The 26,752-nt window shown below is 51.9% G+C and overlaps 4 protein-coding genes across 13 annotated transcripts in view; 2 read left to right on the forward strand and 2 right to left on the reverse strand.

Annotated features, from left to right (window-relative positions):
* DDX42 (DEAD-box helicase 42) overlaps positions 1-3,134 on the forward strand; it is a 48,443-nt gene extending 45,309 nt beyond the window's left edge. For all 3 annotated transcript variants that reach the window (XM_065531845.1, XM_005584664.4, XM_074020097.1), the window contains 2 exons: positions 676-774; positions 1,510-3,134. In XM_065531845.1, coding sequence (XP_065387917.1) covers positions 676-774; positions 1,510-2,211 — 801 coding nt within the window. In that variant the 3' untranslated portion in view covers positions 2,212-3,134. The remainder of the gene's footprint in view (positions 1-675; positions 775-1,509) is intronic.
* Positions 3,135-3,256: 122 nt separating this feature from the next.
* FTSJ3 (FtsJ RNA 2'-O-methyltransferase 3) lies at positions 3,257-10,587 on the reverse strand. 2 transcript variants are annotated; one of them, XM_005584662.4, is made up of 21 exons: positions 10,559-10,587; positions 10,355-10,447; positions 10,076-10,181; positions 9,766-9,812; positions 9,564-9,643; positions 9,049-9,148; positions 8,757-8,951; positions 8,563-8,678; positions 8,341-8,445; positions 8,155-8,255; positions 7,851-7,931; positions 7,613-7,759; positions 7,342-7,477; positions 5,804-5,988; positions 5,541-5,661; positions 5,178-5,464; positions 4,859-4,944; positions 4,667-4,766; positions 4,072-4,255; positions 3,900-3,994; positions 3,257-3,816 (listed from the first exon to the last, which is right to left on the reverse strand). In XM_005584662.4, the coding sequence occupies exons 2-21, from the start codon at positions 10,419-10,421 to the stop codon at positions 3,624-3,626; spliced, it is 2,532 nt and encodes an 843-aa protein (XP_005584719.3). In that variant the 5' UTR covers positions 10,422-10,447; positions 10,559-10,587; the 3' UTR covers positions 3,257-3,623. The 2 variants fall into 2 exon arrangements, 1 of the variants encoding a protein (XP_005584719.3); XR_012426011.1 differs by lacking the exon at positions 4,859-4,944.
* Positions 10,588-10,959: 372 nt separating this feature from the next.
* On the forward strand, positions 10,960-15,566 carry PSMC5 (proteasome 26S subunit, ATPase 5). Of its 6 annotated transcripts, none has more exons than XM_045375804.1 (13): positions 10,960-11,014; positions 11,174-11,422; positions 11,637-11,708; positions 13,019-13,088; positions 13,379-13,476; positions 13,664-13,720; positions 13,803-14,033; positions 14,365-14,491; positions 14,578-14,768; positions 14,868-14,966; positions 15,053-15,163; positions 15,271-15,357; positions 15,463-15,566. In XM_045375804.1, exons 3-13 carry the CDS (start codon positions 11,637-11,639, stop codon positions 15,514-15,516), a joined length of 1,197 nt encoding a protein of 398 aa, XP_045231739.1. In that variant the 5' UTR covers positions 10,960-11,014; positions 11,174-11,422; the 3' UTR covers positions 15,517-15,566. The 6 variants fall into 6 exon arrangements, with proteins under 6 accessions (XP_045231739.1, XP_015293274.1, XP_015293275.1 ...); XM_015437788.2 differs by having other exon boundaries at positions 11,329-11,422; XM_015437789.2 differs by having other exon boundaries at positions 11,351-11,422.
* A 66-nt stretch (positions 15,567-15,632) lies between these two features.
* Positions 15,633-26,147, reverse strand: SMARCD2 (SWI/SNF related BAF chromatin remodeling complex subunit D2). 2 transcript variants are annotated; one of them, XM_045375801.3, is made up of 13 exons: positions 25,921-26,147; positions 20,962-21,146; positions 20,716-20,758; positions 20,446-20,568; positions 18,959-19,114; positions 18,247-18,342; positions 18,016-18,117; positions 17,708-17,869; positions 17,453-17,550; positions 17,131-17,266; positions 16,842-16,964; positions 16,613-16,714; positions 15,633-16,535 (listed from the first exon to the last, which is right to left on the reverse strand). In XM_045375801.3, the coding sequence occupies exons 1-13, from the start codon at positions 26,134-26,136 to the stop codon at positions 16,482-16,484; spliced, it is 1,596 nt and encodes a 531-aa protein (XP_045231736.2). In that variant the 5' UTR covers positions 26,137-26,147; the 3' UTR covers positions 15,633-16,481. The 2 variants fall into 2 exon arrangements, with proteins under 2 accessions (XP_045231736.2, XP_065387919.1); XM_065531847.2 differs by lacking the exon at positions 25,921-26,147 and adding an exon at positions 22,074-22,192.
* Between the last annotated feature and the right edge of the window lie 605 nt (positions 26,148-26,752).

Raw genomic sequence — 26,752 nt, forward strand, 5'->3', positions numbered from 1 at the left:
CTGTTTTTTGTCACTTTGATTCCTAAGCCAGGGAAGAAAGCTGCCAGTATACTTTTCTGGAGCATTAGAGTTAAGCTTGGCATCTTTGATAATTACATACTCTGTTCCCACATTATTATAATAATGATTATGCATAATAATAGCTAATATTTATTGAGCACTTTATATGTGCCAGGACCATTCCAAGCAATCCGATATTTTAGCTCAGTTAATCCTCACAACCACCAAATGGAAGTTAGTACAGATAACAACATTGAGACACCTAAAGTTACACTGACAAGCATTTAAGCTGAAATTCAGACCCTTCATGGTCTTGATTCAGGGCCTTAGCAGTCACACAATATGCTATTCAGAGCCTTTTCATCTTTAACATAATTTTTACTTACTTAATTGGATGTGTGTATGTAAATAATATATGATCAACTTTGGGCATAATCTGATTGCATTTCTGTTTAATAGGGTTAATTCCAAGAAGTAGAATTTCTGGGTTGAGGGCATAAGCATTTTTAAATGATTGTCACTGTCTTTTCTCACAAAGCAGAAGTAGCCTTCTAAAAGTATCCAGTTCCTTCGCAGCTCCCACTTCAAGGGTTTTCATTATAATGAGGGCTAGTCTATGGCAGTGAGCTTTCCTGCTTATTTTTTCATCCTCATAGTTGTGTTTATTTTTTTTAGGACCGAGGAAATAACAATGTAATGAGCAATTATGAGGCCTACAAGCCTTCCACAGGAGCTATGGGAGATCGACTAACGGCAATGAAAGCAGCTTTCCAGGTCTGAAATAAGCATTTCATTAAAAGCACTTTCAGCAGTAACTCTTGGGCAATGACAAGAGGGGCTTAGTTTTCCTGGTTGTAGCTGGGCTTACAGGCTTGATGCTAGATTTAGGGTCTTCACGCTGCTTGGATTTTGAATATAAACCTAACAGTAGCTTACTTGGACATGCAAATTGATCTAGAGAACCCCTTGTGCTGGTCTACTTGAGTCACACTCAGGGCCTGGGATTGTTGTCCTGCAGCAGGGTGTGTGTTCCCTCCCTTCCCAACAGCCTGCAGTATTGCCCACCTCCCAGGCGCCCACCTCCAACTCACTTCTGAAGCAAAATGTACTGATAGTCACACTAAGGTGAATCGATAGAATGAGTTCAAGGCAGGTTTTGCTGTCAAACTTAAATTTCAGCGTAAAAATTTTTTTTAAGTTTTCAGAACTTTTTGGTTTTGAATGGTAAATAACAGATAAATGTGCTAAATACACAGATGCTTTATTGTAGCCAATCAGGCTATAAAAGTACATTTCAGAACACTGGGGGTCCATCTCTCCACAGAGATCCACAAGTTTTCCTTTATAGCACAAGAAAAAAAGGGACCATACTGTGGGGCCAGCGGGACACTAAAGTCACAGTGCCAAGATAGCATAGTGTTTCTGTAAACCTCATCATTTGCCAAGTTGTATATTCAGGTTTCTTGAATTTGCTATCTTACCTACTCCTGATGTCTCTTTCTCTTTCAGTCACAGTACAAGAGTCACTTTGTTGCAGCCAGTTTAAGTAATCAGAAGGCTGGAAGCTCTGCTGCTGGGGCAAGTGGGTGGACTAGCGCAGGGAGCTTGAATTCTGTTCCAACTAACTCAGCACAACAGGGCCATAACAGTCCTGACAGCCCTGTTGCCAGTGCCACCAAGGGCATTCCAGGCTTTGGCAATACTGGCAACATCAGTGGTGCCCCTGTGACCTACCCATCTGCTGGAGCCCAGGGAGTCAACAACACAGCTTCAGGGAATAACAGCCGAGAAGGGACTGGGGGCGGCAACGGGAAAAGAGAGAGATATGAGAACCGGGGCAGCAGCCGTCACAGTCACGGAGAGACTGGCAATCGGCATAGCGATGGCCCACGTCATGGAGATGGTGGTCGCCATGGAGATGGATACCGCCACCCAGAAAGCAGCAGCCGTCACACTGATGGCCATCGGCATGGAGAGAACAGACATGGAGGAAGCGCAGGCCGGCATGGGGAGAACCGGGGTGCAAATGACGGTCGGAATGGGGAAAGCAGGAAAGAAGCTTGTAATCGTGAGAGCAAGATGGAGCCCAAGATGGAACCCAAAGTGGACAGCAGCAAGATGGACAAGGTGGACAGCAAGACAGATAAGACAGCTGATGGCTTTGCTGTCCCAGAGCCGCCTAAACGCAAGAAAAGTCGATGGGACAGTTAGAGGGGATGTGCTGAAGTGTGAAATCAGTTGTCCTTAATTTTTAGAAAGATTTCGGTAACTAGGTGTCTCAGGGCTGGGTTGGGGTCCAAAGTGTAAGGACCCCCTGCCCTTAGTGGAGAGCTGGAGCTTGGAGACATTACCCCTTCATCAGAAGGAATTTTCGGATGTTTTCTTGGGAAGCTGCTTTGGTCCTTGGAAGTAGAGCTGGGAAGCTTCCTTTGCCTCTAGGTGAGTTGTCATGAGGGTAAGTTGAGGTTATCTTGGGATAAAGGGCCTTCTAGGGCACAAAACTCACTCTAGGTTTATATTATACGTAGCTTATATTTTTTACTAAGGTGTCACCTTATAAACATCTATAAATCGACTTCTTTTTCTTAGTTGTATGGCCAGGCAGTCCCCTTTTTAGGAGTTGGCTTCTGCAAACTCAATCCATTGAACTAACTGTTGGGGAGCAATTTGGTAGTTGTAGACATTTGCAGGGAAGGGAGATGTCTGATTCTAAATGGGAGTTGATGCTCAGGTCCCCAGCCATGTTTGCGTCCAGCCCTGAGACATGTAGGAAACACCTTCCAGACCCAGGCTCTGAAGATTCCCAGAAGCCACAAGGATTGAAGGGAAAAGGTGATCCTGGTAACTGTTCTAGGATTGCTCCAGGTCTGAGATGGTGTTGCTAAATTTAAAATTAAACAAAAAACCCAACAAGAGCTTTTAAAGTGTCTTCTTCTTCTATTTCATTGTATTTTTTTTAACTTGCCCCAATGATAGAAAAGTCTTTTGCTGAAATGATTTTGATGATTTTTGTTCTATGTTGTTTATAAAAGGAAAAGAAATATACAAACTTTGACTTTTGTGACTTTGTGAAGGTTTCTTTAAGATGTGCATTCCTTTCTGCTTGCTCTCTAGTAAATGTTTTACTACTGGGACCTGTGGATCGTTTGTCATTTCTGTCTCACTATGAGTTGGTACATCTTAGAATAGTGCCGCCCACAGTGTGCGTACTCAGATGTAGGGAAGTGCTTATTAAAACTGTCAGAAAAGACAACTCTTCCATTATCCTGGTTTTATTCAGGAATAGGATGGGGGAAGGCTTAAGGGGCCCACATGTCCAGGTGTAGACTACATCGAGTGTCGCTCCAACACTGAACTTCCCCTTAACAGTTTAAAAAAAGGGTCGTGGGTCTGTCAACACAGTTCAGCAGTGCTTTCATGGGAGACCTTCCTTCAGGCAAGCAGGAGGACATCGTCCTCTCCGCCGAAGACCACCACGGGAGTTCTAGGCACCCCGCCTCACTGTTCTTCAGACAGCTGTGATGTGAGCAGGGGCTGGGCTGGTTATCAAGGGGGCCAGACTGAGCCATGCCACACCCTTCCTCCTAGTCCCCATGCTCTCCTGGTGAGCCTGGCAGCTCTGCTTACTTCCGTTTGTGTTTTTTCTTTTGTTCCTTACGTTGCTGTGCTCTTTGGTCCTTCTTCATCCTTGAGTCCACCACCTTGAAATGACCTCTGACTCCAGCTGGCCGGCGCACTTTGCGGCCCACACCTTTTTTGGCTACAACATAGGTGACATGGTGTTTCTCCTTGCCAAACCCAGCCTTCTTGTAGAGACTACAGGGGGAAGAGAACAGGTTAGAGGCTTGCTTTCTGCTGCACTTTTAGCCCTGTGTACCTTTGTGGTGTCCTCCCATTACCTTCTCAGCTGTGCCACTTTCTCTCGTTCTGAGATGTCCACTGTGTTCACCACGGCTTCTGCCTTCTTCCTGGTCTGCTCCAGCCTCTTCAGCATCTGCAGAAGGAACCTGTCAGGTGACCTCTTCCCCATCCCCGACCCCCCCCCCAATCTCTGGAGGCCCCATCACTTACCCTCCTTTTCTTTCTAGCCTTAGCCTCAGCCACCTTCTTGATGGGACGGGCATTGATTTCCCGCCAGCGTTTCCGGTAATGCTCCACCTCCTTCTTACCAATAGGCAACTGTCGTATTCGGTGCTGCTTTTCCTCTTGCACAAACCACTCTGGAAGCTCCCCCTCATCCTCATTAAATGTGTACCTGAGTGGAAAGGAACATCTGTCCAATATCCAACATTCCAGGCTTTCTAAAGAAATTACCGGACGGGGCGCAGTGGCTCACGCCTGTAATCCCTGCACTTTGGGAGGCTGAGGCGGGCAGATCACCTGAGGTCAGGAGTTTGAGACCAGCCTGGCCAACATGGCGAAACCCTGTCTCTACTAAAAATACAAAAATTAGCTGGGCATGGTGGTGGGCGCCTGTAATCCCAACTACTCAGGAGGCTGAGGCAGGAGAATTACTTGAACCTGGAAGGCAGAGGCTGCAGTGAGTAAAGATTGCGCCGTTGCACTGCAGCCTGGGTGACAGAGCGAGACTCCATCTCAAAAAAAAGAAAAAACCCATTTACCCACCAGACCCTGGTCACTCTTGATGAGTTTCTGGCCCCTTTACCGGTTGAAGGAATTATCTATGAGATCTCTCTTGGCCTTTTTGGAAGAGGCAATAACAGCACCTAGAGCAAGGCCTTCAGGGTCCAGTATCCGATGTTTTGCTAGAGAGGGAAGGAGAAAGGTCAAAGCTCAACTCCCAATACTGACACGTCCAGTGGTTTTTTTCTCATTCCACTGTATACAGAGCTCTCACCTGGGTCCTCGATAGGCACTATCTCAAACCCGTTATCATCTGACTTAGGCCCACGACTTCGCTTCTTACCACGGAGGGGTTCCCGGCTGTGAAGAGGGGAGGACTCAGTGATTCCACCACTCTGTACTAAGATCGCACTTCCATGGAATTTGCAAAAATCCTGCCACGCAGGCTGTACCCCAGACCAGTTAAATCAGGATCGTCAGTACAGTATTTTTAACCCTTCCCATCTGCAGCCAAGATTGAGAACCCCCAATTTAGAGAAATGGTTCAAGCCACTGCTTCCTTTCCATCCCTTCTCTCAGCTGCAACCACTCACCTCTCTTCATCCTCACTGCTACTACTGCTATCACTGTCTGAGATGCCATCCTCTTCTTCCCCTTCAGGACCAGTGGCAGCTTCTGTCCCCGAAGAAGCCTCTGTTCCCTTAGGGGCTTCATCTCGACACAGGGGAGACATTATCTCAGTCTTCAAACAGGAAGGCAGTGTCTGTGGCAGCTGCTGTGGCTGCTGCTGCTGTCCCTTGCGCCGGCTCTCAAACAATAGCTGGGCCTGACTGATCTCGAGGGCCTCATCTGCATCATCCTCAATCCCAACAAAGCTGCCCTGTGATGGGAGAACATCAGCTGCCCTTCTCCCAGGGAAGACTCATCTGGCAGTCTTGCCCCCTGCCTCTCCTTACCTTTGAGAACCACAAGTTGGCTTGTTCTTCCTGCAGTATTGCCTTTTCTTCCAGTGGTACCAGCAGTGGATTCTCCTCCTCCTCCTCCTCTTTATCATCTTCTACTTCAGTAAATCGCACACTGTAGACCCAAAGGAAAGTAGGGGGCTCAGAGACCCAGAATGGCTGGTGCCCTTGCTCCCCTACTTAGGCTCTGGCAGTACCCACCCCAACGCTGCCTCAGAGTGGCAGCATTCCCTCTGGCGCGCACACGTGCCCCTTACCGCTTTTGGTCCCTTAGATCCTGATGTCCCCTGACTCCTGCCAGCTCCTCTGGATCCAGGTCACTATCTGCAGATGTGTCATCACCGTCGTCCTCAACATCTGACACATAGATGTCATCCCTCGGCAGATCGGACAGAAATGTGTCTGCTGCACTCATATCCCCTTGTGTTACTTCCTCTAATAGCTGAAGTGTAACAGAAACAAAGGTGAACTATTTAAAAGGAAACATACTGTTTTTTTTCTGTGTCTCTCACCTCAGTCTATGCTCAGCAACACTAGGAAGAACACTGGCAAATCCATTATCCTTTCACAGACGGGAAAGCTCAGATCCAGGGTAGTGAATGGCCTGTTTACAACATCCTGTTCTAGGCTATGTTACTGATCCATCCCACTGAGCTGTCTTGTCTCAGTGGTATCACAAATGGGTCTTATGGGAAGGTACCCTACAGCCCATATAGCACCAAATCTTAACATACTCTACAACACTAGTTTTCCTTTAAAAATTATCCTCAGATGGCATCTCAATCACCTCCTGAGAATACCATCTACGCAATCTGTCTCCACTGAATAAAAGGGGCCCAGCCAACATACATCCAACAGAACTGTCCCACTTAAACCAATTGTCAGAACCTTTTATTTTCCTCATGCAGAGATACTAAGCTGGGTATGATGGCTCACACCTGTAATCCCAGCACTGTGGGAGGCTGAGGCAGGAGGATTGCTTGATGCCAGGAGTTTGAGGCTGCAGTGAGTCATGATGGCACCACTGCACTCCAGCCTGGGTGACAAAACAAGATCTTGTCTCAAAGGAAAAACCCCAACTACTCTTTCTTGAGTGTTTATCACATATGAGGGATTACACCTATCTTTTTTTGTTCCTCACAAAAACTCTAGTAGGTAGGTTCTATTATTTTACAGACGAGGAAACTGAGGCAGCAAGGATAAGTGGGAGGCAGCAAGCATAAGTGGTAGTCAGCTCAGTCACTTCACACAGCTCCAGGTAGTAGAGCTGGGAAGGAAACCTGAGCCTGTGTCTGCTCTAGGGCCACCATGCTCTCCTGCCTCCTGTACAACAAAGATGACTTGATTATGACACTTCCACATATAAACCACAGAAGTTCATTTTGTTTGTGACCCTGATTTTGTCTGGAAAAACATGTTCTTCAGTATTGAGTGGAAGCAGCCTAATGTGAGTGCTCACTTGGTCTCAATGAACTGAAGAATGCTGCTCCCCTCTAAGGGAGACCCTCTCTTCCTCTGTGCTTGTAACTCAAGTAACCTGGCAGCATCCATTATAAGTTCTTTTCTGATGTTCTAGTTCTTCAAGAATAATGTATCACAGTCATCTATCTACCTAACTTCATCCTTTTAGGTTTATGTTTCTTTGTGACTTTAGACTCACCAAGGCACCCTGTGGTGAAGACAGCAACCACAGCCTATCATTCAGCAACTTAAAAAGACATGCAACACCCCCAACCTCCAAACACCCAAACAGATTCTTATGTCTCCTAAGCCTGCACCCCCAATGCCACCTCACCTGGTGACCCCGGATGGTGCGCAAGGAGAACATGCCAGTCTCCCCCTCGTCTGCAATGGAAATCCCAGGCAGATCCATCTTCAGCTCCATACGTTCCCGCTGCTTTCTCTGCTCACGCAGCAGCTTCTTTTTCTTCCTGAGGGGGTGGATTCAGGGAGTAAAACTGGCCCAGCTCCAAAGAGTTTCTATCCATGCCTTGCATTTTCTTCTCCCATCTTCACAGAGGATCCCTGCATTGGTGGACTCCAAGCTCCACCCCAGCTCCTCTCACCTCTTCAATTCCGCCACCTCCTGGGCCTTCATTTCTGCCAGGGTCTGGTTCAGTTGTTCCTCCTCCTCCTCCTCCTTAGAGGGCTGCTTTGTGATCCCAGCTGTTGAGTCCTCCTCATCACCTTCATCTTCCTCTCCAGAGCTGAGGCTGGCAAAACAGTCCCAGGAGTTGGGTTATTTTCCTGGGCTCTTTCCCTGGACACCCCGTCCACACCTGCCTGGCTGCGTTCCCTCCTCACCTGATGTCCAGTGCCTTTGCTTGTTCTTTCAGCTTCTTGGCCACATATCGCCGAAGTTTTGTTCTCCAGTTTAGTAGCAACCTGCCCCAGAGATACTATTACTGATCTTGCCATCTCCCGCTTTGTCCCTGCCCCCTTGTTTTAGGCTCACTATCCACCTTTTCAGGTTTCAGCTACATAAACCAAAAGGCTCAGGCCCCTACCCCAAACCTTTAGCACAGCAATATCCTCTTCCCAGAGATCTAACATCATGGCCTTTCCCGCCTCCAGGGCTCCTGGCCCCCATGCCCACCCCGCTGCATACCTGAGCTCCTTGCGCCCCAACACTCTGATGTCCTGACAGCACACCCGTATGTCTTCAGTGGTAGCTGGATGCTGTGCCAACTCTTCATCATCTACCATGATCTGTTTGGGAGGAGGGAAAGGTGTCGGGAGATTCTCAGGCCATGTTTCCGGGGCTACCTCATGTCCCTCAAGGCTGGAGACTCACTTCGCTGGCCTTAGACAGGAAGTCGACAGGGTTGGCAGCTCGGAGGAAGTCAGTGACTGAGGTACGGTGATAAAGAGTGAGGTCGCCCTCAGCATAGCCTTCAGCCTTAGGGAGAAAAAGAGAGAAGATTGGGCAGTCCCTTCTGGGTATCTGTAGGACCCACCAGGCCCAACCTCTCCAGAGTTCCAGGACCCAAGGGTGGCCCCATTCCCCAAAACACACCTTTGGCTTCTTCTTAGTCACCAATTCAGTAACAGTCTTAGCCTGAACTTCAACCTCCTTGAAGGCAAATTTGGGGTCGAAGAATTTACTGTCAACCTTGTCAGGGGCCAGGAATCCTAAAAATGACAAGATATATTAAAAAGTGTGCTTTGGGAGTTGGGAGGCTGGATCAAGAGAAAGGAAATGATGCCCACCTTGGCAGACTACAAAGATCTCTGCAGATTCGTGGCGAGAGGCTTGGGGCTTGGTGGCCTGGACACGGCGGAACAGCTGCTGAAAGATCCATAGCAAAGGCTGATAGTCACGAGAACGGAAAACCTTTGTGATGAAGCAGCCACCCCGGGCCAAAAAGTCACAGGCCAAACGCAGAGCCATCAGTGTCAAATGGGCTGTAGGATAGAGACAATTAGTTGAGGCACTGCAGCCCAGGAGGGCATGCACCCAACTCCACCATTGCCTGATCTCCAAACACCACACTCCCTGTACCTTGTGAGTAAGCATCATGGACCCAGCTAGCCCCCACATTGGGGGCCCCATCATTGAGCACAACATCAACCTTCCAGGTCTTCAGCTCCTTCCTCAGGGCCTAAAAAGAAAAGGAACTATGGAAACACAAACACAGGAATGGCCCTGGTTCAACCATTTGTCCATCCCGTTATTTGTTGAGTGCCCATTATGGGCCAAATGCTCTACCAGGCACAGGAGATAACAATAGTAAACAAAAACAGTATGTCTCTACCTTCATGGAGCTTACAGTCTGACAGTGAGTTCACAGGAAAAAACTTCACTAAAGATCTCTGCCCTTCTCCCAATTCCAAACACCTTTATCCCTGACTCTAAATAAAGGTTGGAGTGGGCACTACGAATACCATGGGTCTTGTACAAATGTCAGGCAAGAATGTGCTCAAAGCATGGTAAATAGAAAAAAATTGCCTTTAGAGGATTTCAGGGATGTGGATGTTTCCGTATAAAGGGGGAAGGAAGAGAAAGACTCCTATTACCTGCCTACAACGTTCTGTTGTGATGTCCTCCTGGAGAGTCACCACATTGGGGAGAGGCTTGATTGGAACCAGGTCCACTCCTGGAATAAATCAGGTCAGAGTATTCTAAAGGGTTGCCTCAAGCAGGGAGGAGAGAAATACAGGACAAAGTACTTTATACACCGACCCCTTAAAACATCAAGGAGAGCTGTCCGTTACTCACCCACAATAAGGCTGGATACAGGCATAAACTTGGCAGCTACCTGCAGCCTATAAAAGGAATAGGAATTTAAAAACCTACAGCCATCCTTGTCCCCCTCTTGGCAACTGACCTCTCATCCCTGGTGTTACGTGCACTGGCCAGAACATATCATAGGCACGTATTCCAAGTCCTTTCTCTGCAGTCAAGAAAGGAAACGGCCTCCAAGGGGACCGGGATTCGGGATTCCTCTCCCGCAATGAAACTGGAAACCATCGCAGCTCAGAACACAGAAAGCGGCCACCAGGAGCAACCTGTGGCAAGTGTTACGAACCATCCCCCTGGCGCAGCACACAGGTCCAGCAAGGCTCGGGCTTTCTGCAGGAACTGAAAGCGGCGATTGAGCTGGATCAGCTTGAAAGCAGATCGGGAACGGTAACCTGGACAAAACAACCAAGTGCGCAGAGGGCTTCACCATCACCAGCAGGATTTCTCCAGCCTCGCAACCCACTACCCCTTCTGCAGGAGAGGTACACAATGGTCAGAAAGAGCAGGCGAACCGGGCAGAGATCGCTCGCTCGCTCGCACGCAGACTGAGCGAATCTGGACTCACCCGTCTCCTTCGCCAAGTGATAAAACTTGTCCCGTCGGCTCTTGCCAACTTTGCCCTTCTTGCCCATGGTGGAATGGGGGAGTATCGCTCAATCTGGGGAGAAAGTAGAAGTTGAGGACGTCTCTTTCCGGATCACCAGATTCCTCTTTCAGTTTCCCACTTCCCGCAGCAATTCCACTCCGCTCCCCTCTCCGCACACTCTACCTAGACCCACGGCCGCTTTCTCCACACTCGGAACCGCACATGTATGCAGCAAACGTACTTCCGCTTCCGCTTGCGTCCCTGGCTCGAGGTTTTCCGCCATTTTGAGTGTGGCCATAGATTGTTCTCGGTACTCTGTCCTCGGATTTTGTAAGTTGAAAGTTGAGACTAGGAAGGCACATTACAAGAACTACAAACATAGTTTCAATGAGGCAACATTGAGGAGTTCTGCTCCTTCCTCTTCCCCCTCCAAAGCCCCTGAACTCTCGTAGCCGCCCCTCCCATCATGGTCCCCTTAGTTAGTGTGGTCTGGCCGCGCACCCCGCCCATTGACCCGGAACTCTTCTCTGCCTGGTCTTCAGGTCACAAGCCTCCGCTTCCGCGCCTGCGCGCAAAGGGGACTCGGATGCCGGCGGTCTCTGCTGAAGAGAGAAGATGGCGCTTGACGGGCCAGAGCAGGTATGGCGGCTGCAGTGGCGGCCCGGCAGGTTACGGGGCTGGGTGCGGAGCGAGCGTAATCTAAGTGGAGAGCGGGCCGGGGCAGGAGGGTTGGGTGGGTCGGAGGTGGCTGGAGTAGTCCAGGCTGGACGCTGCCTGCGACTGGATCTGCTGTGTCAGCGCCGCCCTCGGTGAGTCAGGGCAAGGCTGGGAGAGGAATACGCGGTAGAAGCGGAGTGAGTGAGGGGAGCGATGGGCGCGGGAACGGCCGGCCCACGGGTCGCAGGAGACGGGACGCCAGTCCTTCGGCTCCGTTCCGCTTGCTCCGTCGGCAGTAACGACACCTCGGGCTTGTAGAGCGCTTCACGCAGTGCAAAGCGCCCCCGTGTATATCATATCGCCTCTCGGTCCTCCTAAAAGTCGTACAAGGTAGGCGGCGTTCCCATTTTTTTATTTTAGTCGTGGGAAAATGGAGGGTTCCCAGGGAGGGAGGGATTAGAACCCAGATGCTGAGCCTCCGAAGTCCAAACTTTTTTTACTACGCAAAGCTACCTGGTGTCAAACCTTATTCAAAGTGCCCTGCAAGTGGCTTTATCCCCTCGGATGTTTAACCTGTCGTTTAAGACTCACTCTGTGTCTTCAGATGGAACTGGAGGAGGGGAAGGCAGGCAGCGGACTCCGCCAATATTATCTGTCCAAGATTGAAGAACTCCAGGTGAGGACGGACTTCAGAGAGAGCTAGGAAGCGGGATGATGGGGGATGGAAACGGACTTCCACAAATCCATCTAATTCCACTGGGAGTGCAGTGGAAGAAGCTGCTGCTTCTCCTTTCTTGTTTGTTTCTTAGCTAGTAGGGTGTGTGTATCAGAAGTAAGCAATCTCTTGTTCTCCTCCAGTCCCACCCCTTTGAGGGTCATAGTGTTCACAGTTTGTTAAACATTTTCAAGAGTCAAATCTTAACAGAAAAGGTACCTCTAGCCAAAGGTCAGCCCTTTTGGAAGAAGCCCGAATGAAAAGGATTCTTATGAAAGGGAAACAAGCTCAGGAGATGAAATTTATCACCAAGAGGTTGGGTGAGGGTGAAGTGAGAATGTGAGGAAAGGCATCATTGAGGCATCTGGATAATGCTAATTCCATAGAGACTGAATGAAAGAAATTGGGCAACCCAGAACGCTAGCCTAAAGCGCTAAACCATAGAAAAAGGACCGTTTATGTTGTTAATGAAATGTTTATGTTTACCAGTAAGGCTTCCAGCAGTAAGGTGTGACTCTCAGTAGTAGGTATGGCTTCCAGTAGTAAACATTACCAACAACATAAACAGTAGGCTGTTAGTGTTAACAGTGTTATGTTACAGTAGGCTGTTAGTAGTTTAACTTTGGACAAGTCCATGTATTTTCAATTTCGTCCTAATCCCCTGCGTTGTTCAAGTGTCATCTGTAATATAAATTGGATGGGGGAAAGCCACAAAGAACAATTCTGAATTCCAAGTGCATTTGCAGGTATTATGTTTAGTTAACCATTTTGGAATGCTTTTTCATGTGTTTTTATTCGTTCACTTCAGTAGTCCTGAAAAGGAGCAGGGCAGCTGATGCTATACCCATGTGCCATTTGGTAACAGATCTAGATTTTTTAAAATAGATTGCCTGAGCTTTACCTTGCTTTTGATTGACAGCAGCTGGGCTAGAACTCAGACTTCTCACCTAACACTCTTTCCACTAGGTGATGTTGCCTTCCTGTGAGAAATTTGGTGTTACATGAGCCAGCTGTAACTTTTCTCCATTAGATTCTGTTATTCCTGGACCAGAATTGGACAAGCAGCCTTCTTTGATGGCTGCCATAAGCTCCAGAGGGACTCTTGGAGGACAGGGCAGGGTCATTAGAATCATACTGGAGAATCTGAAACAACACACAGGTGCCCTGTGCCCTTCCCTCAGCTCATTCTGACCTGTGAGGTCTTGGCCAAGATCCTACCTCCTCCTGTCTCCTGCCCTTGAGTAATGGAATTTGTCTCTTGTCTGCCACAGCTGATTGTGAATGATAAGAGCCAAAACCTCCGGAGGCTGCAGGCACAGAGGAATGAACTAAATGCTAAAGGTGAGTGGGGAAAGATGGGAAGCCGCATGTGGGCAGTTTGTCTGAGGTCTGTCCTAACCTCCCTGCACAGTGTCTTCACAGCAGTGCTTACTGTTTTCTCCCTGTCATCTAGTAGTTTCACATGCATCTCTTTTTCCCGAGCTCCATTGTAGCCTCCTTAAATACATGAATTTTTATCTTTGGTCTTCCTTTAATAACTTAAGAATGATGCTTAGCTCATGCATGTAGAATTGGGTCCTGGAAACTCCAAAGGAGTAGCTAGGTGACCACTGTGTCTGTTTGCCATCTAGTTCGCCTATTGCGGGAGGAGCTACAGCTGCTGCAGGAACAGGGCTCCTATGTGGGGGAAGTAGTCCGGGCCATGGATAAGAAGAAAGTGTTGGTCAAGGTAAAAGCAGCATGACCCCAGGGACCAACCAGCTCAGTCTGCACTGGATTCCCACCCCTTTGTGTGTAGCCTTGGGAGACAGGGTTCTGTGTTCTGTCAAGGTATTGTGGGATTCTCGAAGGTCTTCCTGGGTAGGGTTAGTGATTTGGTGGCTGTCAAGGAAGATCATGAGCTCTTCTTTCTTTAGGTACATCCTGAAGGCAAATTTGTTGTAGACGTGGACAAAAACATTGACATCAATGACGTGAGTGTAGCAGGTGAGGTGGTGGTGGGGTCAGCTCTTATTTCTTATTGTACCACTTCTGAAACTCACCCCCTTCACCCAGGTGACACCCAATTGCCGGGTGGCTCTAAGGAATGACAGCTACACTCTGCACAAGATCCTGCCCAACAAGGTAGACCCATTAGTGTCACTGATGATGGTAGAGAAAGTACCAGATTCGACTTATGAGATGATTGGTGGACTGGACAAACAGATCAAGGAGATCAAAGAAGTGATCGAGCTGCCTGTTAAGCATCCTGAGCTCTTCGAAGCACTGGGCATTGCTCAGCCCAAGGTGAGGAGCAGGGCTTCTCCAGGAGGGCCAAGCTGTACTTTACTACTCCTGCCCCAGCCAGCCCTACTGCAGGGGTCGGGGAGGCACCAGGATAGGCTGCATCCTTCTTGGGCTGGCCCTCCCCCTGAAGAGTGGCGGGGGAAGTGTTTTAGGGCAGTGAGGTGGGTTTTGGATATAAGCTCCAGAACAGCTCCTTGATGTTCTTTTTTTTTTTTTTTTTTTGGTATCCCTAACATTTAGCAAGGGATCCAGCACTCAGCACTCGGTAAATGTTCACTGAATGAGATCAGGGGTATAGCTTTCTGTCCTGAGTGCTGCTGTTCCCCTGTAGGGAGTGCTGCTGTATGGACCTCCAGGCACTGGGAAGACGCTGTTGGCCCGGGCTGTGGCTCATCATACGGACTGTACCTTTATTCGTGTCTCTGGCTCTGAATTGGTACAGAAATTCATAGGGGAAGGTAACCATGGCCAGTAACGTGAGAAGCAAGAGGTAGGGGGTTAGGGAGCTAATAAGCTCCCTAACACCAGCTCGGCCTCCACACAGGGGCAAGAATGGTGAGGGAGTTGTTTGTCATGGCACGAGAACATGCTCCATCTATCATCTTCATGGACGAAATCGACTCCATCGGCTCCTCGCGGCTGGAGGGGGGTTCTGGGGGGGACAGTGAAGTGCAGCGCACAATGCTGGAGTTGCTCAACCAGCTGGATGGCTTTGAGGCCACCAAGAACATCAAGGTAAGGTGGTAGCAGCCTTGGGATGGGCCCAGGGAAGGCCTGGGTGCCACACAGGTTGAGGAAGAGCTTAGCTGATCCTCACCCGCTTTCTCTGCTCAGGTTATCATGGCTACTAATAGGATTGATATCCTGGACTCGGCGCTGCTTCGCCCAGGGCGTATTGACAGAAAAATTGAATTCCCACCCCCCAACGAGGAGGTTTGTGATGGGCACTGTGCAAAGTGGCTCTGGCAGTGGGGGTAGGGGTGGGGTGTGGGGCTCAGGCCTTTCCTTGCCATCTCCAGGCCCGGCTGGACATTTTGAAGATTCATTCTCGGAAGATGAACCTGACCCGCGGGATCAACCTGAGAAAAATTGCTGAGCTCATGCCAGGAGCATCAGGGGCTGAAGTGAAGGTAATTGGAGTACCCACCAAAAACAGGGCAGAGGCAGGAAGCTCTAGGCTCAAGGGCCACAGATGAGGGGCACAGCAGTGGGGCCTCAACTTCCTTTTCCTGTTCAGGGCGTGTGCACGGAAGCCGGCATGTATGCCCTTCGAGAACGGCGAGTCCATGTCACTCAGGAGGACTTTGAGATGGCAGTAGCCAAGGTATAGGCCTCCATCTTTGTGCCTTTGCTGATGGTGGCTCTGGGGCAGTGGGCTAGGGCATGCTTGCGTTCGTAACTTAACATTCATTTTCTCCCCCACCCCTAGGTCATGCAGAAGGACAGTGAGAAAAACATGTCCATCAAGAAATTATGGAAGTGAGTGGACAGCCTTTGTGTGGATCCCTCCAATAAAGCTCTGTGGGCCAAGTCCTCTAGGACTCCAGTCTGTTAATGAGGGCTGTGCTGTTCAAGGATCAGGTCCAGACACCACCAATAGATAAAAGGATTTATTTGGATCCCAGTGCCAGAAGTGGCACTCGCCAAGCCCTAGGCCCACCCTCCTCACCAAGCTCCAAAGGGCGACACCAGTCCTCCCAGCCTCCCCATTCACCTTACCCTGGCCTCCACATGTGCCCACCCATACCTCAGGCCATGCTAGAGAACTGGAGTGTCCCCTCCCCGGCCCAAGCCGCTAGAGAGGCAGCCCTCTGGCATCCCAGGAGATGATGGCGGCCAGAGCCGCTTGCATAGATTGAGGAAAGAAACAAGGAGGCACCTAACAGGGCTCCCTGAAAACCCCCAACTTACCCCTGTACAAAAAAAGTGGCTCCCACATAGAAAACTTGCTCCCAAAATAGTGCAAATACCCAAAGGAAAGAAAAAAACCAGCAGCAAGGCTGGGCTTGTAGGAATGGCAAAGAACTTTGGTTTAGAAAGGCTAGGAAGTCTGAGCTGCATCTCCTCTTCCTAGCCCAGCTCCCCACAGCCAGCTCTGACCCTCGCCCAAGAGGGGAGTCTGTAAACATGCAAACCCAGCAGCCTTTGGTTCGGAAATGTCTGTTAAAATGTCAAAGCACAGCCTCCGGCAGTCCTACTTGGGCCTGCCTGCAGGGGGGGCACAGGAGGCTTCTGCTGAGCCCAATTAAAGCCAATGCAAAAAGTATAAGGCTTTGGGGACCAAGCAACAAGGAATCCTATCACTACATGTATAAAACTAAAGCTGGGGAGTAGAGAGTGACAGCAGACACTCCTCACCCCAGCCTACGTGTCTGCGGCCCCAGCAAGGACCCAGAGGGTGGTCTCCCTCCAGGCTCCAGGGCTGGGAAGAAAGAGATCCCTGAGCAGTTAGGTCAGGCGAATTCCCAGCACCTGTTCCAGTTCCTGCCTTCGCTGCTGCACCTGGAGAAGGGAGAGACCAAGTAGCTCAGGCGTTTACTACTCAGGGCCAAAGGAGGGAAAACAAAGCAGCGCCTCACCTTGGCAAAGATGTGCCTGCCTACTGCTTCCTGGGCCCAGGGCTGGTGGTAGAAAGCAGCTCGTCTCTCCTCCTCAGGATTTCCAATCACATCAGTGATGATCTGCAAAGAGCCAGAAGGAAAGCCATAGCATAATCCCCAGCCCTGGGCCAACCCACCCTGGGAACTGCTGTGGGTAAAAATCACCCAGAGCTTTACAAAGGAATCCCCTCGGGAAAGAGGACTACACCTTGAGGTCTCGGCGCTGGGAACGGAGCCATTCCTGGATGAAGTCCTGGGGATCGGTGCTAAAACTGAGCATGAAATCTCTCTGGGTCTTCAGCTGGTTGATGGACTCGATGGTCTCATGAATCTGGAGAGGGTACATGTGTCAGACTCTGCCCCCAAAGCTTAAATGCAAATGACTGAGCCAGAGTTCCCATCCCATCCCCTAGGTGCTACATGTATGGAAATGCTGGACAGATCCAGCCCACTCCAATCCTGGGCCCCAGAGGAAGCTGTGGAGCCAGAGGGCCCACCTTGACATCAAGGGAAGCGATCTCCTGCTGATTGGTGGTAGAGGCCAGAAAATTGCTCATCTGGGCCTTCAGTGGGTCGTCCACCTCCACATCAATGTCATAACAGGCTGTCTTCTTCTGGTCGTTAGGGTCCACACTGCAGGCAGCACATGGGGAGGGAAGGCACATAGCTGTCTTCATCCTGCCCACCTGGGCCAAAGCTAGGGCCCATTCTCTGCACATACTCAGGGAGCAAGAAACCTGATGCTCTCTTTGGCTTCAGTTCAAGCCAAGGGTGAATCTGCTGTTAAAAGAGCCTTCCTGTCCCCCTCCTTGCATTTACCTAATGACGTGGTTGATGACAATGGGGTCCGGATGCTGCAGCAACCCCGCCAGCTTCATGGGAATCTCGGAGAAACGGAGTCGGCCACAACTGAAGATCTGGAGGAAATACCAAAGGCTCAGCGTTGCCTTGTGGGCACAGGGGAGTGGACCATTCCAGGACCAGTGAGGGCAGCAGTCTGGAGGCTGTGGCCAAGAAGTAGCCCAGCAGGCAAGGCAAGGGCTGAGATAACAGGGGGGCTGGCATCTGGCTAACCTGGCGGAAGTAACGGTTGCAGTTGATGTATTCCCGTTCGTGCCCATCCTGCAGCTGGTTGTGCTTGATGTAAAGCCACAGGGCCTGCATGATGGCGGCCCTCGTCTGTGTGTGCACTCCCAGCAGCCTTGCCAATCGGGGGTCCAATTTGTACTGGGGAGGCTAAAGTTGGATGGAGGGGAGTCAGGATGGGTTCTTGCAGTAAAACAAAGCGGGAAAATAGGGCAGGGACAGGAAGGTTTATAGGAACCAACTCCCCTCCTGAGGGGTCCTTGTGGCCCCAGAAATGACCCCAGGGCCTCTGTCACCTGATGATCCAGCATGAGCAGGAGGGTGCACTTGACGTTGAGGTCTCCAGGCCGTTTTACCTGGAAGCCATCTGTCTCCTGGGTGGTGGGCATCCGGTGCCACTGGCAGGGAGGGGAACATGGCTTATCACCAAGGGGGTGGGCATGAACACAGGGCCTCCCAAGGGCCCTGAGGCCATTTCCCTGCCAAACCTGCATGTCAGCCTGCCTCTGCCCCAGGCCCACTCTCACCTCCACCAGGTGATTGTCAGGCCCATACAGCTCCTTGTCCAGCTCAATGACGAGGCTCTTAAAGAATGAAGAAAACTTCCTCTTCTGTTTGCTAGGCTGGAGATGGAAAGGGGTGTGAGATGGTGCTGCTGAGCTCTCAAATCTCAAGCTATGCTAAATCCCAAGAACAAGAAGCCCCATTTCAGCCCTGGAGCTCAGGGTACTGAAGATTCCTGGGGCCCTGAAGAATGGAAGCAGGACTCTGGGCAGACTGGAGGCAGGGAAATGGCGCCCTCTTGCAGCCCACGAGGGACTTCCTGGAGACACTCGACTGCCATCTGCAGGAACATTGTAATAACCACGCAAATCAACCTCCAATGGGCTTGGAGCAGTGCCCCCTCTCTATGGCAGGACTTCTCTGGGAGCGCCCAAGTGTCTGGCCCAGTCTTTTTTTTTTTTTTTTGAGACGCAATCTCACTGTGTCACCCAGGCTAAAGTGCAGTGGTGTGATCATAATTCACTGAAGCTCGACCTCCTGGGCTCAAGCCATCCTCCTGCGCCAGCCTTACCAGTAGCTGGGACTATAGACGCATGCACCACACCCAGCTAATTTTTAAATTTTTTGTAGAGACGGGGTCTGGCTCTGCTGCTCTGGCTAGTCTCAAACTCTTTGGTCCCAGTCTTAAACCCACACAGGCCTCCTTCCCTCCAGATACCTCCCTCCCCAACTCACATCATCCAGCAGTTTTCCTTCCACTCGGAGTTCCCAGGAAGCCACCTTGTCCCCTGCTGGGGTTCCCCCAGGGGTCCCTGCAGTTCCTGCACTATCGCCTTCTGCCTTGCTGGGACTGAACGTATTGGAAATGTAGATCCGAAGCTTTCGCTTTTGCTAAAGAGAGAAAGACAATCAACTGGAAGTGGACCAAGACGTTGGGACACTGCTACGCCATCTTCTGATATGAACATTCAACAATCAATACTGAGCACCATGGGCCAGCCAGGCACCTTGTCAGGCACTGGGAATCAGAAGTAAGTAGTAAGTCCCAGTCCCAGCCTTTTTTTTTTTTTAGGACATGGTCTCACTCTGTCACCCAGGCTGGAGTGCAGTGGCGTGATCTCAGCTCACTTGCAACCTCTGACTCCTGGGTTCAAGCAATTCTCTTGTCTCAGCCTCCTGAGTAGCTGGGACTACAGGTGCATGCCACCATGCCCAGCTAATTTTTTTGTGTTTTTAGTAAAGATGGTGTTTCAACATGTTGGCAAGGCAAGGCTGGTCTCGAACTCCTGACCTCAGGTGATCTACCCACTTCGGCCCCCTAAAGTGCTGAGATTACAGGCGTGAGCCGCCACACCCGGCCGGAACTCACCATTTTATGGGGAAAGAGATGCATCACCAACAACGCCAGCACAGTGGAACTGGTGCAATGGCAACGCGGAGGCCTCTGGCTCACATCTTACATGATACCCAAACACCCATCACGGCCCCAAAATATCCTAGTCTCCTGGAAAGCCTTCCCCACTCAGGACGGTTCTAGATTATTATTAAGGAAAGTTTCTCGGCTGGGTGCAGTGGCTCTGTCATCTTAGCACTTTGGGAGGCCGAGGCAGTCAGGAGTTCGAGACCAGCCTGGGCACCATGGTGATACTAAAAATACAAAAATTAGCCAGGCGTGGTGATGGGCGTCTGTAATGCTAGTTACTCGGGAGGCTGAGGCAAGGAGAATTGCTTGAACCTGGGATGTGAAGGTTGCAGTGAGCCGAGATTGTACCACTGCACTCCAGCCTGAGTGAAAGAGCGAGACTCCATCTCAAAAAGAAAAAAGAAAATATTCTCTATGGATGGGGAAGGGGAAGGAGAAAGGAACTACCTTTATCCTCTAGTGGTTTTCAAACTTTTGAGACCACGACCCATAATATTTACATTTTTCAGTTATGACCCAAGGTCTGCATATCTATTTATCGGAAACAAAAATATCATGAAAGAATACCTTAACTACTATGGTAAGTACTACTGTGAAGTATTTTTAGATTTTCTACTGTCATATATTAATTTAAAACATACTGGCCCTAACACATTCAACTGAGTTCGTACTCTACTAGTGGGCTGCATCCTGCATGTGAAAAACCCAGCTCTAGCCCAACTTGCTTGGCCCCTGGAAAACAAGGGGGTGGAGGGCAAGGAAACCTGGGAAGGCTAGAGGTGGTCAAGGTCACACATACTGTCAGAGGCTTTTTAATGGCCTCCTGGATCTCCATCCGCTTGCGAGCAATGGTCTGGTCCAGCTTCCGCTCAAAAGCCAAGAGATCCATGTATGCCTGAGACTCTGGGACAAGCTCCCGGATCTGGAGGAAGGTAGCAGAAGCTCATCAGCTTGCTTCAGCCAAAGCCTGGCTCTTTCCTCCCTTCCTGCAGCCCAGGGTTGAGGGAGACGGATGCCCACCCCGAGGTGGCCACTGGGCAGGCCTCCCAGGCGTCCTCTTAACACTTACTCGCTGAGGTAGAACTTTATCTGCCATCTTCCTCCTCTTTAACCTGGGGAGTTCAGAAACCCACTTAAGAGATCAATGGTCCAAAAAAGGACACTCACCCCCGCAACGTCCCTCCAGTCTCCAGGACCCTCTCTCCCAAGAGAGCCTGGAATCTTCCTCAGACACCAAAGCTCTTAAGATAGAAGGAAACCCTCTGCTACCACCAGAGATGAGTGAGGCAGAGTGGAATAAGCAGGATGCTCTTACCCCCGGCGCTGGGCAGGCATGGGAGGCTGCGCCTGGGGCACAAGCAGGCGTTTTCGGAATGGATCCATCATGGTGGGTGGCATGCCAGGTCGAAGCGGAGCTGCTGCACCAAATGGGGAGCCAGCAGGGGGTCCCACCTGCAAGCCGGCCATGGGCATCCGGTTCCCTGGTGACATGCCAGGTCGCTGGGGGAAGTGAGCCAACGGGGGTGCATAGGTCAGGGGCAGGGCCCTCCAGGGCCCATAGCCTATGCCCTCCATCCCTCTCGTCAGCCAGGTTGGGCCTGAGCACCACGCCAGAGCCCTGCTGGAGCCCCAGGAACAAAGGAGAGCGGGCGTCGGAGCGAAGAGGGTAAACCATACCTGCCCTGCCCCCTGCAACCACCCTGGCAGCCATGCCAGCGAATGAGGTCTGCCAGAGCCTGGGCTGGGAGGAGGGTCCTGCCTGCAGAGGGAAGGGCCTACAGGAGCCCCACCCAGTCCCTATTCTCTCAGACAGTCCCGCCAAGCCTTGCCCTCCTCTTTCCCCCATCATGAGGGAGAAGCATGGCTGAGAGGCACGGGGGCAGTGTCACTGCCAGGCAGAGGGGTATACTATATCATGAGCAGGCCAATGGTGCAGAGCCCCAATCCCCATCCTCTGTGGCCGAGGGAGAAAGGGGTCTGGTAGGCAGCAGCACCCCAGGTGAGCAGGGCTACAACAGGATGACTTGGAACGCGTACCAGCTGGTGAGGGCGGCCTCGGACAGGGTACCGGGACCCTGTCCCCTGTACTCTGGTACCATATAGCCCCTACCCACAGCCCAGAACTGGACCCTCCTCTCACCTCCTTACTGCCCAACTACTGCCCCTATGCCAAAAGACCCCAGAAGGGAAGCCATGGCTCCTGGGTGGCCTGTGGGAAAGACAGCAGCTGGCACCTGGACTCTGCCCGTGGTCCAGGCACCACCTGGCAGCCAGGACTGGCTCTGGCTCCGTGTAGCCCTGGCAATCCCAAGCTGAAGAAGGGGGCTAAGATTATCCTGGGAGGCAAGGATCAGAGGCCTAGGCTGAGCAGCAGGAAAGTGGAAGATAGAAATAGCTTCTTTAGATGCCTGCAGAAGGATTTCCCACTTGAAGCCTTGCTCCCCGACATTTCTGTGGAGCCCATCTGGGAGTCACCTCCACCCCCACCCCCCTCCCCATGGCTGCTGCCTGCAAGGCCTGTTTGGCAGCTCTGCCTCGCACACACTGTCCCTGGCAGCTTCACAGGGCTGGCCCCAGGGCCCAGATTATGCAACGAGCACAACCAGCCAACCAAGCCCGGCAGGGTGGAGACTTGTACCAAATCAAAGGACCCTCCCCCACTCCAGCATCATGGAGATGAGATTCTTCCCCAACCTCTTCATCCTGCACTAAACCCATGTTCCCAAAACAGAGGGTCAGATTCTTGACCAGATGCAGAGATGGAAAGAAACATGACCCACAGACGTGAGGATGGGGAGAGGAGGAGCAGGGTGGGAGGGAGGTGTTTGGGAGAATAAAAACCTCAAAGTGGGGGGCTCTGGGGCTTTGGGAGTCCTGCCAAAGTCTCTCTCCATCAGGAAGAGATTAATCAGAGCTGTTGAAAGGCAAAAGACAACCTCTTTCTCTGCCTTAAGGATTGTTCTTTCTCTGGCCTGAGATTATAGAAAAAAACTGAGTGTGACTACAGCTGTAAGCCCGGGCCCAGACATCCCAGACTTTAGTTTTTCCTAGTGCCTGAGACAAAGGGAAGAACTGAAGCACTGGGTCCTGCAGAGTGTGAGCGAGGGCCCTATGGTCCCCAGGAAGCTTCCCGCTGCAGCGTTCACAGAACCTGCAGCACCACCCATCCCTCCTGGGCAGGTGCTCTGGTAACAGGAAGTCCTAAGACAAGGCTGCACAGGCAGGGCCTGGAATAGGCTCCACCTAGACATCTGCTCCAGGCTTCCCGGGCCCAGAGCCCCCAGCTCACTCAGGACCCCAGGGGAAGGCTGCTAACAGTTCAAATTCTAGCTGAGCTTTGCTAAGCTCCATACCTGGGCTTATAGGTGCTAGCAACTCCTCCCCCTTCAAAAAACAAAAAACAAAAACAACTCAGGAGTTAGGAAAAACAAACAAAAAACAGTCCAGAACTCTGAGCCTCCCTAACTCCCTGCTTGCAACAGGATCAGGTAGGCCTGGATCAATCCCCTGAACCCCAGATGAGGAATCCAGGGCTCCAGTGAGCATGCTTTGCCCTGCCCCAAATGTGGCCCTGATGCTCTGGAACCTGGGCCTGAGGGCCTCAGTTGGGGAACATACCACCACTCTCCCATGAGTAAAAAGGATTTTGAGGCAGGGCGCGGTGGCTCACACCTATAATCCCAGCACTTTGGGAGGCCGAGGCAGGTGGATCACAAGGTCAGGAGTTCAAGACCATCCTGGCTAAGATGGTGAAACCCCGTGTCTACTGAAAACACAAAAAAAATTAGCCGGGCATGGTGGCGGGCACCTGTAATCCCAGCTACTCAGGAGGCTGAGGCAGAGAATTGCTTGAACCTGGGAGGTGGAGGTTGCAGTGAGCTGATATCATGCCACTGCACTCCAGCCTGGGCGACAGAGTGAGACTCCGTCTCAAAAAAAAAAAAAAAAAAAAAAAAGATTTTGAACTTTTTGAACTCTCTGGAGTGAACCCAGAAATCTGAGGTTTTTGTTATTTTGTTGCCCAGGCTGGAGTGCAGTGGCAGGATCATAGCTCAATACAGCCTTGAACTCCTGGACTCAGGCAATCCTCCTGCCACAGCATCCCGACTAGCTGGGACCATAAGCGCACACCACCAAGTTTGGCTAAATTTTTTTGGGTTTTTTTTTTTTGAGAAATTATGGTCTCACTATGTTGCCTAGGCTGGTCTTGAACTCCTGATCTCAAGTAATCCTTCTGTCTGGGCCTCCCAAAGTGCTAGGATTATAGGTGTGAGCCACCACATCCTGCCCTGGAGGGTTTTTTGTTGTTGTTTTTGTTTTAGGTTCCTCTGTTAACTGTGATCCACAGCCAGAACCACCCTCTGGAGGAAGGGAGGTCATCACTTCCCTTCTTTCAACTATTTGTTCAGCTTGGGCCTCAAATTCTCGCTTTTCCAGCACATCTCATGAGCCCTAACAGACAGGAACCCCTCTGTTTCCCAGATCTCAAGTCCCTTCTCCTGGAAGTCATACAACTGGACTTGGAAAGAGAGCAAGTAGGATCCTCTTCAAACTCAGCCAAAGTTAGCTGGCTGGGTTCTCTGTACCATCTACCTCTCCTGCCAAGAGGAGGAAAGCTAGTGGGATGGGAAACCCAGACTCAGGGCCATCTCCTACTTCCCCACAGCTAGCAGCCCAGGCCTAACCAGCCAGCCAGCTTGGCCTTGCCACAAGCCCAAGGCCACCCCCCACCAAACATGTGGAATCCATTCTCTTAGGGGCTGTCTCAAGGGCACATTTCCTATGACTTTTTGCATGCCAAGGAAACTGGAGCGGCTTGTCTGTTCCAGGTCCTTCCAAGGCCAAAGGCCCACAGATGGTGCCCAGGCCAGGTCTCAGTGGGCAGGCCCAAGGGCTACAATGACTGATGCAGGGAGCCCTCAGCAACACCCTGGGCCCATGAATCCCCAAGGGGGAGAGTAGGGTGGGAAAGATGAGCCCCAGCTGGAGTCCCTGGGACCAGGTCTGTCTCTGCCCATATCCAGACTCTGTTTTCTCTTGAGAAAGGAGGAAGAATGAGGAGGAAGAAGGGAAAAAAATCCAGTCACTGTCCCTAGTTAAGCCATCTCCTTAGATGTGAGGCCCAGTGGGGCAGGTAGGCTGTGTATACTCCACGAGGATCCCTAAGGACCTCCGCCTGGAGACAGGAGTCGAAAACAGAGGAAGCCCACAGCAGACCCTGGGAGAAGCCAGTGTCAAATGCTGGGGCATATGGCTTCGGATGTGGCGGAGTTAGAACCTGAAGGCCAAATAAAAATGCAGAGAGGATGATAAGGCAGATGGGCACAGTTTCCAAGCCTGCTGGTGCAACCTGAACAGCAGACTAGGGGACCAGCAGGGTCAGGCTGAGGTTCTCACACACTGAGCAGAAGTCGCTGCCTTCCAAGGGCTTTTGAAGCTGAAACCTGAGCAGCTCTCAAAACCCCAAAGGGGTCAGGACAGCACTCTTTGAAGCAACTCTCGCAGACTCCTCGGGCCCCAGACCAGCAGGGTTCCACTCTGCACGTCCAGACTAATCAACTACCCGACACGATGACAGGAGGCAGAAAGCCCAGAAGAGAGCCGGCCTTTGACTAGGCTGGGCCTCCCCTCAAGCCTGGCCACCACCGTCTCTGGTCTAAGCTGGAGTCCTCCCCAGCGAAGGCGCCTGGCCCTGCCTCTGGAGTAAAGTCCGCCCGTGCACAAGCTGGAATGAATCCCCTGGCCCTAGTAGCCTCAGCGTCCCGTGCCCGTGGGAAGCCAGGCTCCTTCCTCCTCATTAGCAGCCGGGAGCCATCTCAGACACGCTAGAGCTCGGCCAGTTCGCAACCAGAAAAAACAGGGCAGACTTGGAGTGGGACCAAGGCCGATGCAGGGTAACCCCGGTTTCTCAGCGAGGGCCCTTTCCCAAACTTTCTCATCACTTTCTAGCCCTCCTACCCTAGACTTCTCAACCCACCCGCCCACAATTCACTGGTTCCCCAAACTCCTCCATCTCCCAGTCACTCGGAATCTCTGTGCCGCGGAAGCCCCCAGGCCTCCCAGCTGGTTCCAGCCCTCCGCTGCAGGACTCGCTCCCCCTTCCCCACTCCTCCACCGCCACCCGCCGCAGCCCGAGGGATCTGGCCCGCCCTCCACCGTCTCCCGGAGTTCCTCATGCATTCCCCAAGGCCCTCACTCGAGGCCCCCTCAGCCCCCGGCCCGGGCGCCCTCGCGGCGCCGCACGCCCCCGTCCGCTCGCGTCCTCCCTACTCACCTGGTACTGCCCCGCGGGGCCCGCGGGGCCCATGGGGCGGAAGGCGGCGGCCCCGGGGCCCCCCACGCCTCCAGCCGGACCCGGTCCCCGGAGCGCCGGTCCGGGCAGCATGCCGGGTCCGGCGGGGGGAGGAGGCGCTCCCAGGGCCGCGGCCACGGCGCCGCCGCCAGGGCTTAGCGGGGGCAGCGGGAACCCGCCCGCGCCTCGGCCCGACATCGCTCCGTCCCGTCCCGCGGTGCCGCGATCCGGACTCCGGGCTACGCGTCGAGTCCACTCCGCGCTCTGTACTCCGCGATCCGGGACTTGGCGATCTTAATTCCGGGTTCCGGGATTTGTCGATCCGGGCTCCGGGATTTCCTAATCCAAGTTCGCGAGTTCCTCACAGACCCGGTTCGGGACAGATTCCGCTCCTGCGCCGGAGATTCCGGATCCAGGATCTGCTGTGGGCCCGCCTGCCGCCCCCGGACTCCGGAGGTTTGGCCGCCCGAGTCGAGTTACCCAGAGGCGGCTACGAACTCCCTGCCCCGCCCAACCCAGCCCAGCACTAGGCCCCGCCTCTACCTGGTGCCCAATGCTCGAGTGCCTCCTTGAATCCCGCCCCTCGCGAGACCCGCCCCCAGCAGGCACCGCCCCTAACCGCCGACCTCAGAGTCCCACCCCCCACCTTTGGCCCCGCCCTTCATCGGAGGGGCGGGAGCGGAAGCTGCGCGCGGAAGCGCCGAGTGAGGCGCGGGGTCAGAGGTCTAAGGTCACGTTGAGGCTTCACAGTGAATGAGCAGTTGCTACTACTCTTTCCCGGTGTAGCAGCCTCACCGAAAATAGTTTTGTCAAG

This window comes from Macaca fascicularis, chromosome 16, assembly GCF_037993035.2.
Source record: "Macaca fascicularis isolate 582-1 chromosome 16, T2T-MFA8v1.1".
Taxonomy (NCBI): domain Eukaryota; kingdom Metazoa; phylum Chordata; class Mammalia; order Primates; family Cercopithecidae; genus Macaca; species Macaca fascicularis.

Excerpts from the sequence above, each read along its gene's own strand:
- SMARCD2 (XM_045375801.3), bottom strand. The coding sequence starts at position 26,136 with ATGTCGGGCCGAGGCGCGGGCGGGTTCCCGCTGCCCCCGCTAAGCCCT. Across the intron at positions 19,115-20,445 it reads CCATTAAAAAGCCTCTGACA|CAAAAGCGAAAGCTTCGGAT; the intron begins GTATGTGTGACC and ends TTCTCTCTTTAG. Across the intron at positions 16,536-16,612 it reads GCAGGCACATCTTTGCCAAG|GTGCAGCAGCGAAGGCAGGA; the intron begins GTGAGGCGCTGC and ends TCCCTTCTCCAG.
- PSMC5 (XM_045375803.1), top strand. The coding sequence starts at position 10,962 with ATGCCGGCGGTCTCTGCTGAAGAGAGAAGATGGCGCTTGACGGGCCAG. Across the intron at positions 11,709-13,018 it reads CCAAGATTGAAGAACTCCAG|CTGATTGTGAATGATAAGAG; the intron begins GTGAGGACGGAC and ends TGTCTGCCACAG. Across the intron at positions 14,967-15,052 it reads TCCCACCCCCCAACGAGGAG|GCCCGGCTGGACATTTTGAA; the intron begins GTTTGTGATGGG and ends TGCCATCTCCAG.
- FTSJ3 (XM_005584662.4), bottom strand. The coding sequence starts at position 10,421 with ATGGGCAAGAAGGGCAAAGTTGGCAAGAGCCGACGGGACAAGTTTTAT. Across the intron at positions 8,446-8,562 it reads TGACTAAGAAGAAGCCAAAG|GCTGAAGGCTATGCTGAGGG; the intron begins GTGTGTTTTGGG and ends TTTCTCCCTAAG. Across the intron at positions 7,760-7,850 it reads GCAAAGGCACTGGACATCAG|CCTCAGCTCTGGAGAGGAAG; the intron begins GTGAGGAGGGAA and ends CTGTTTTGCCAG.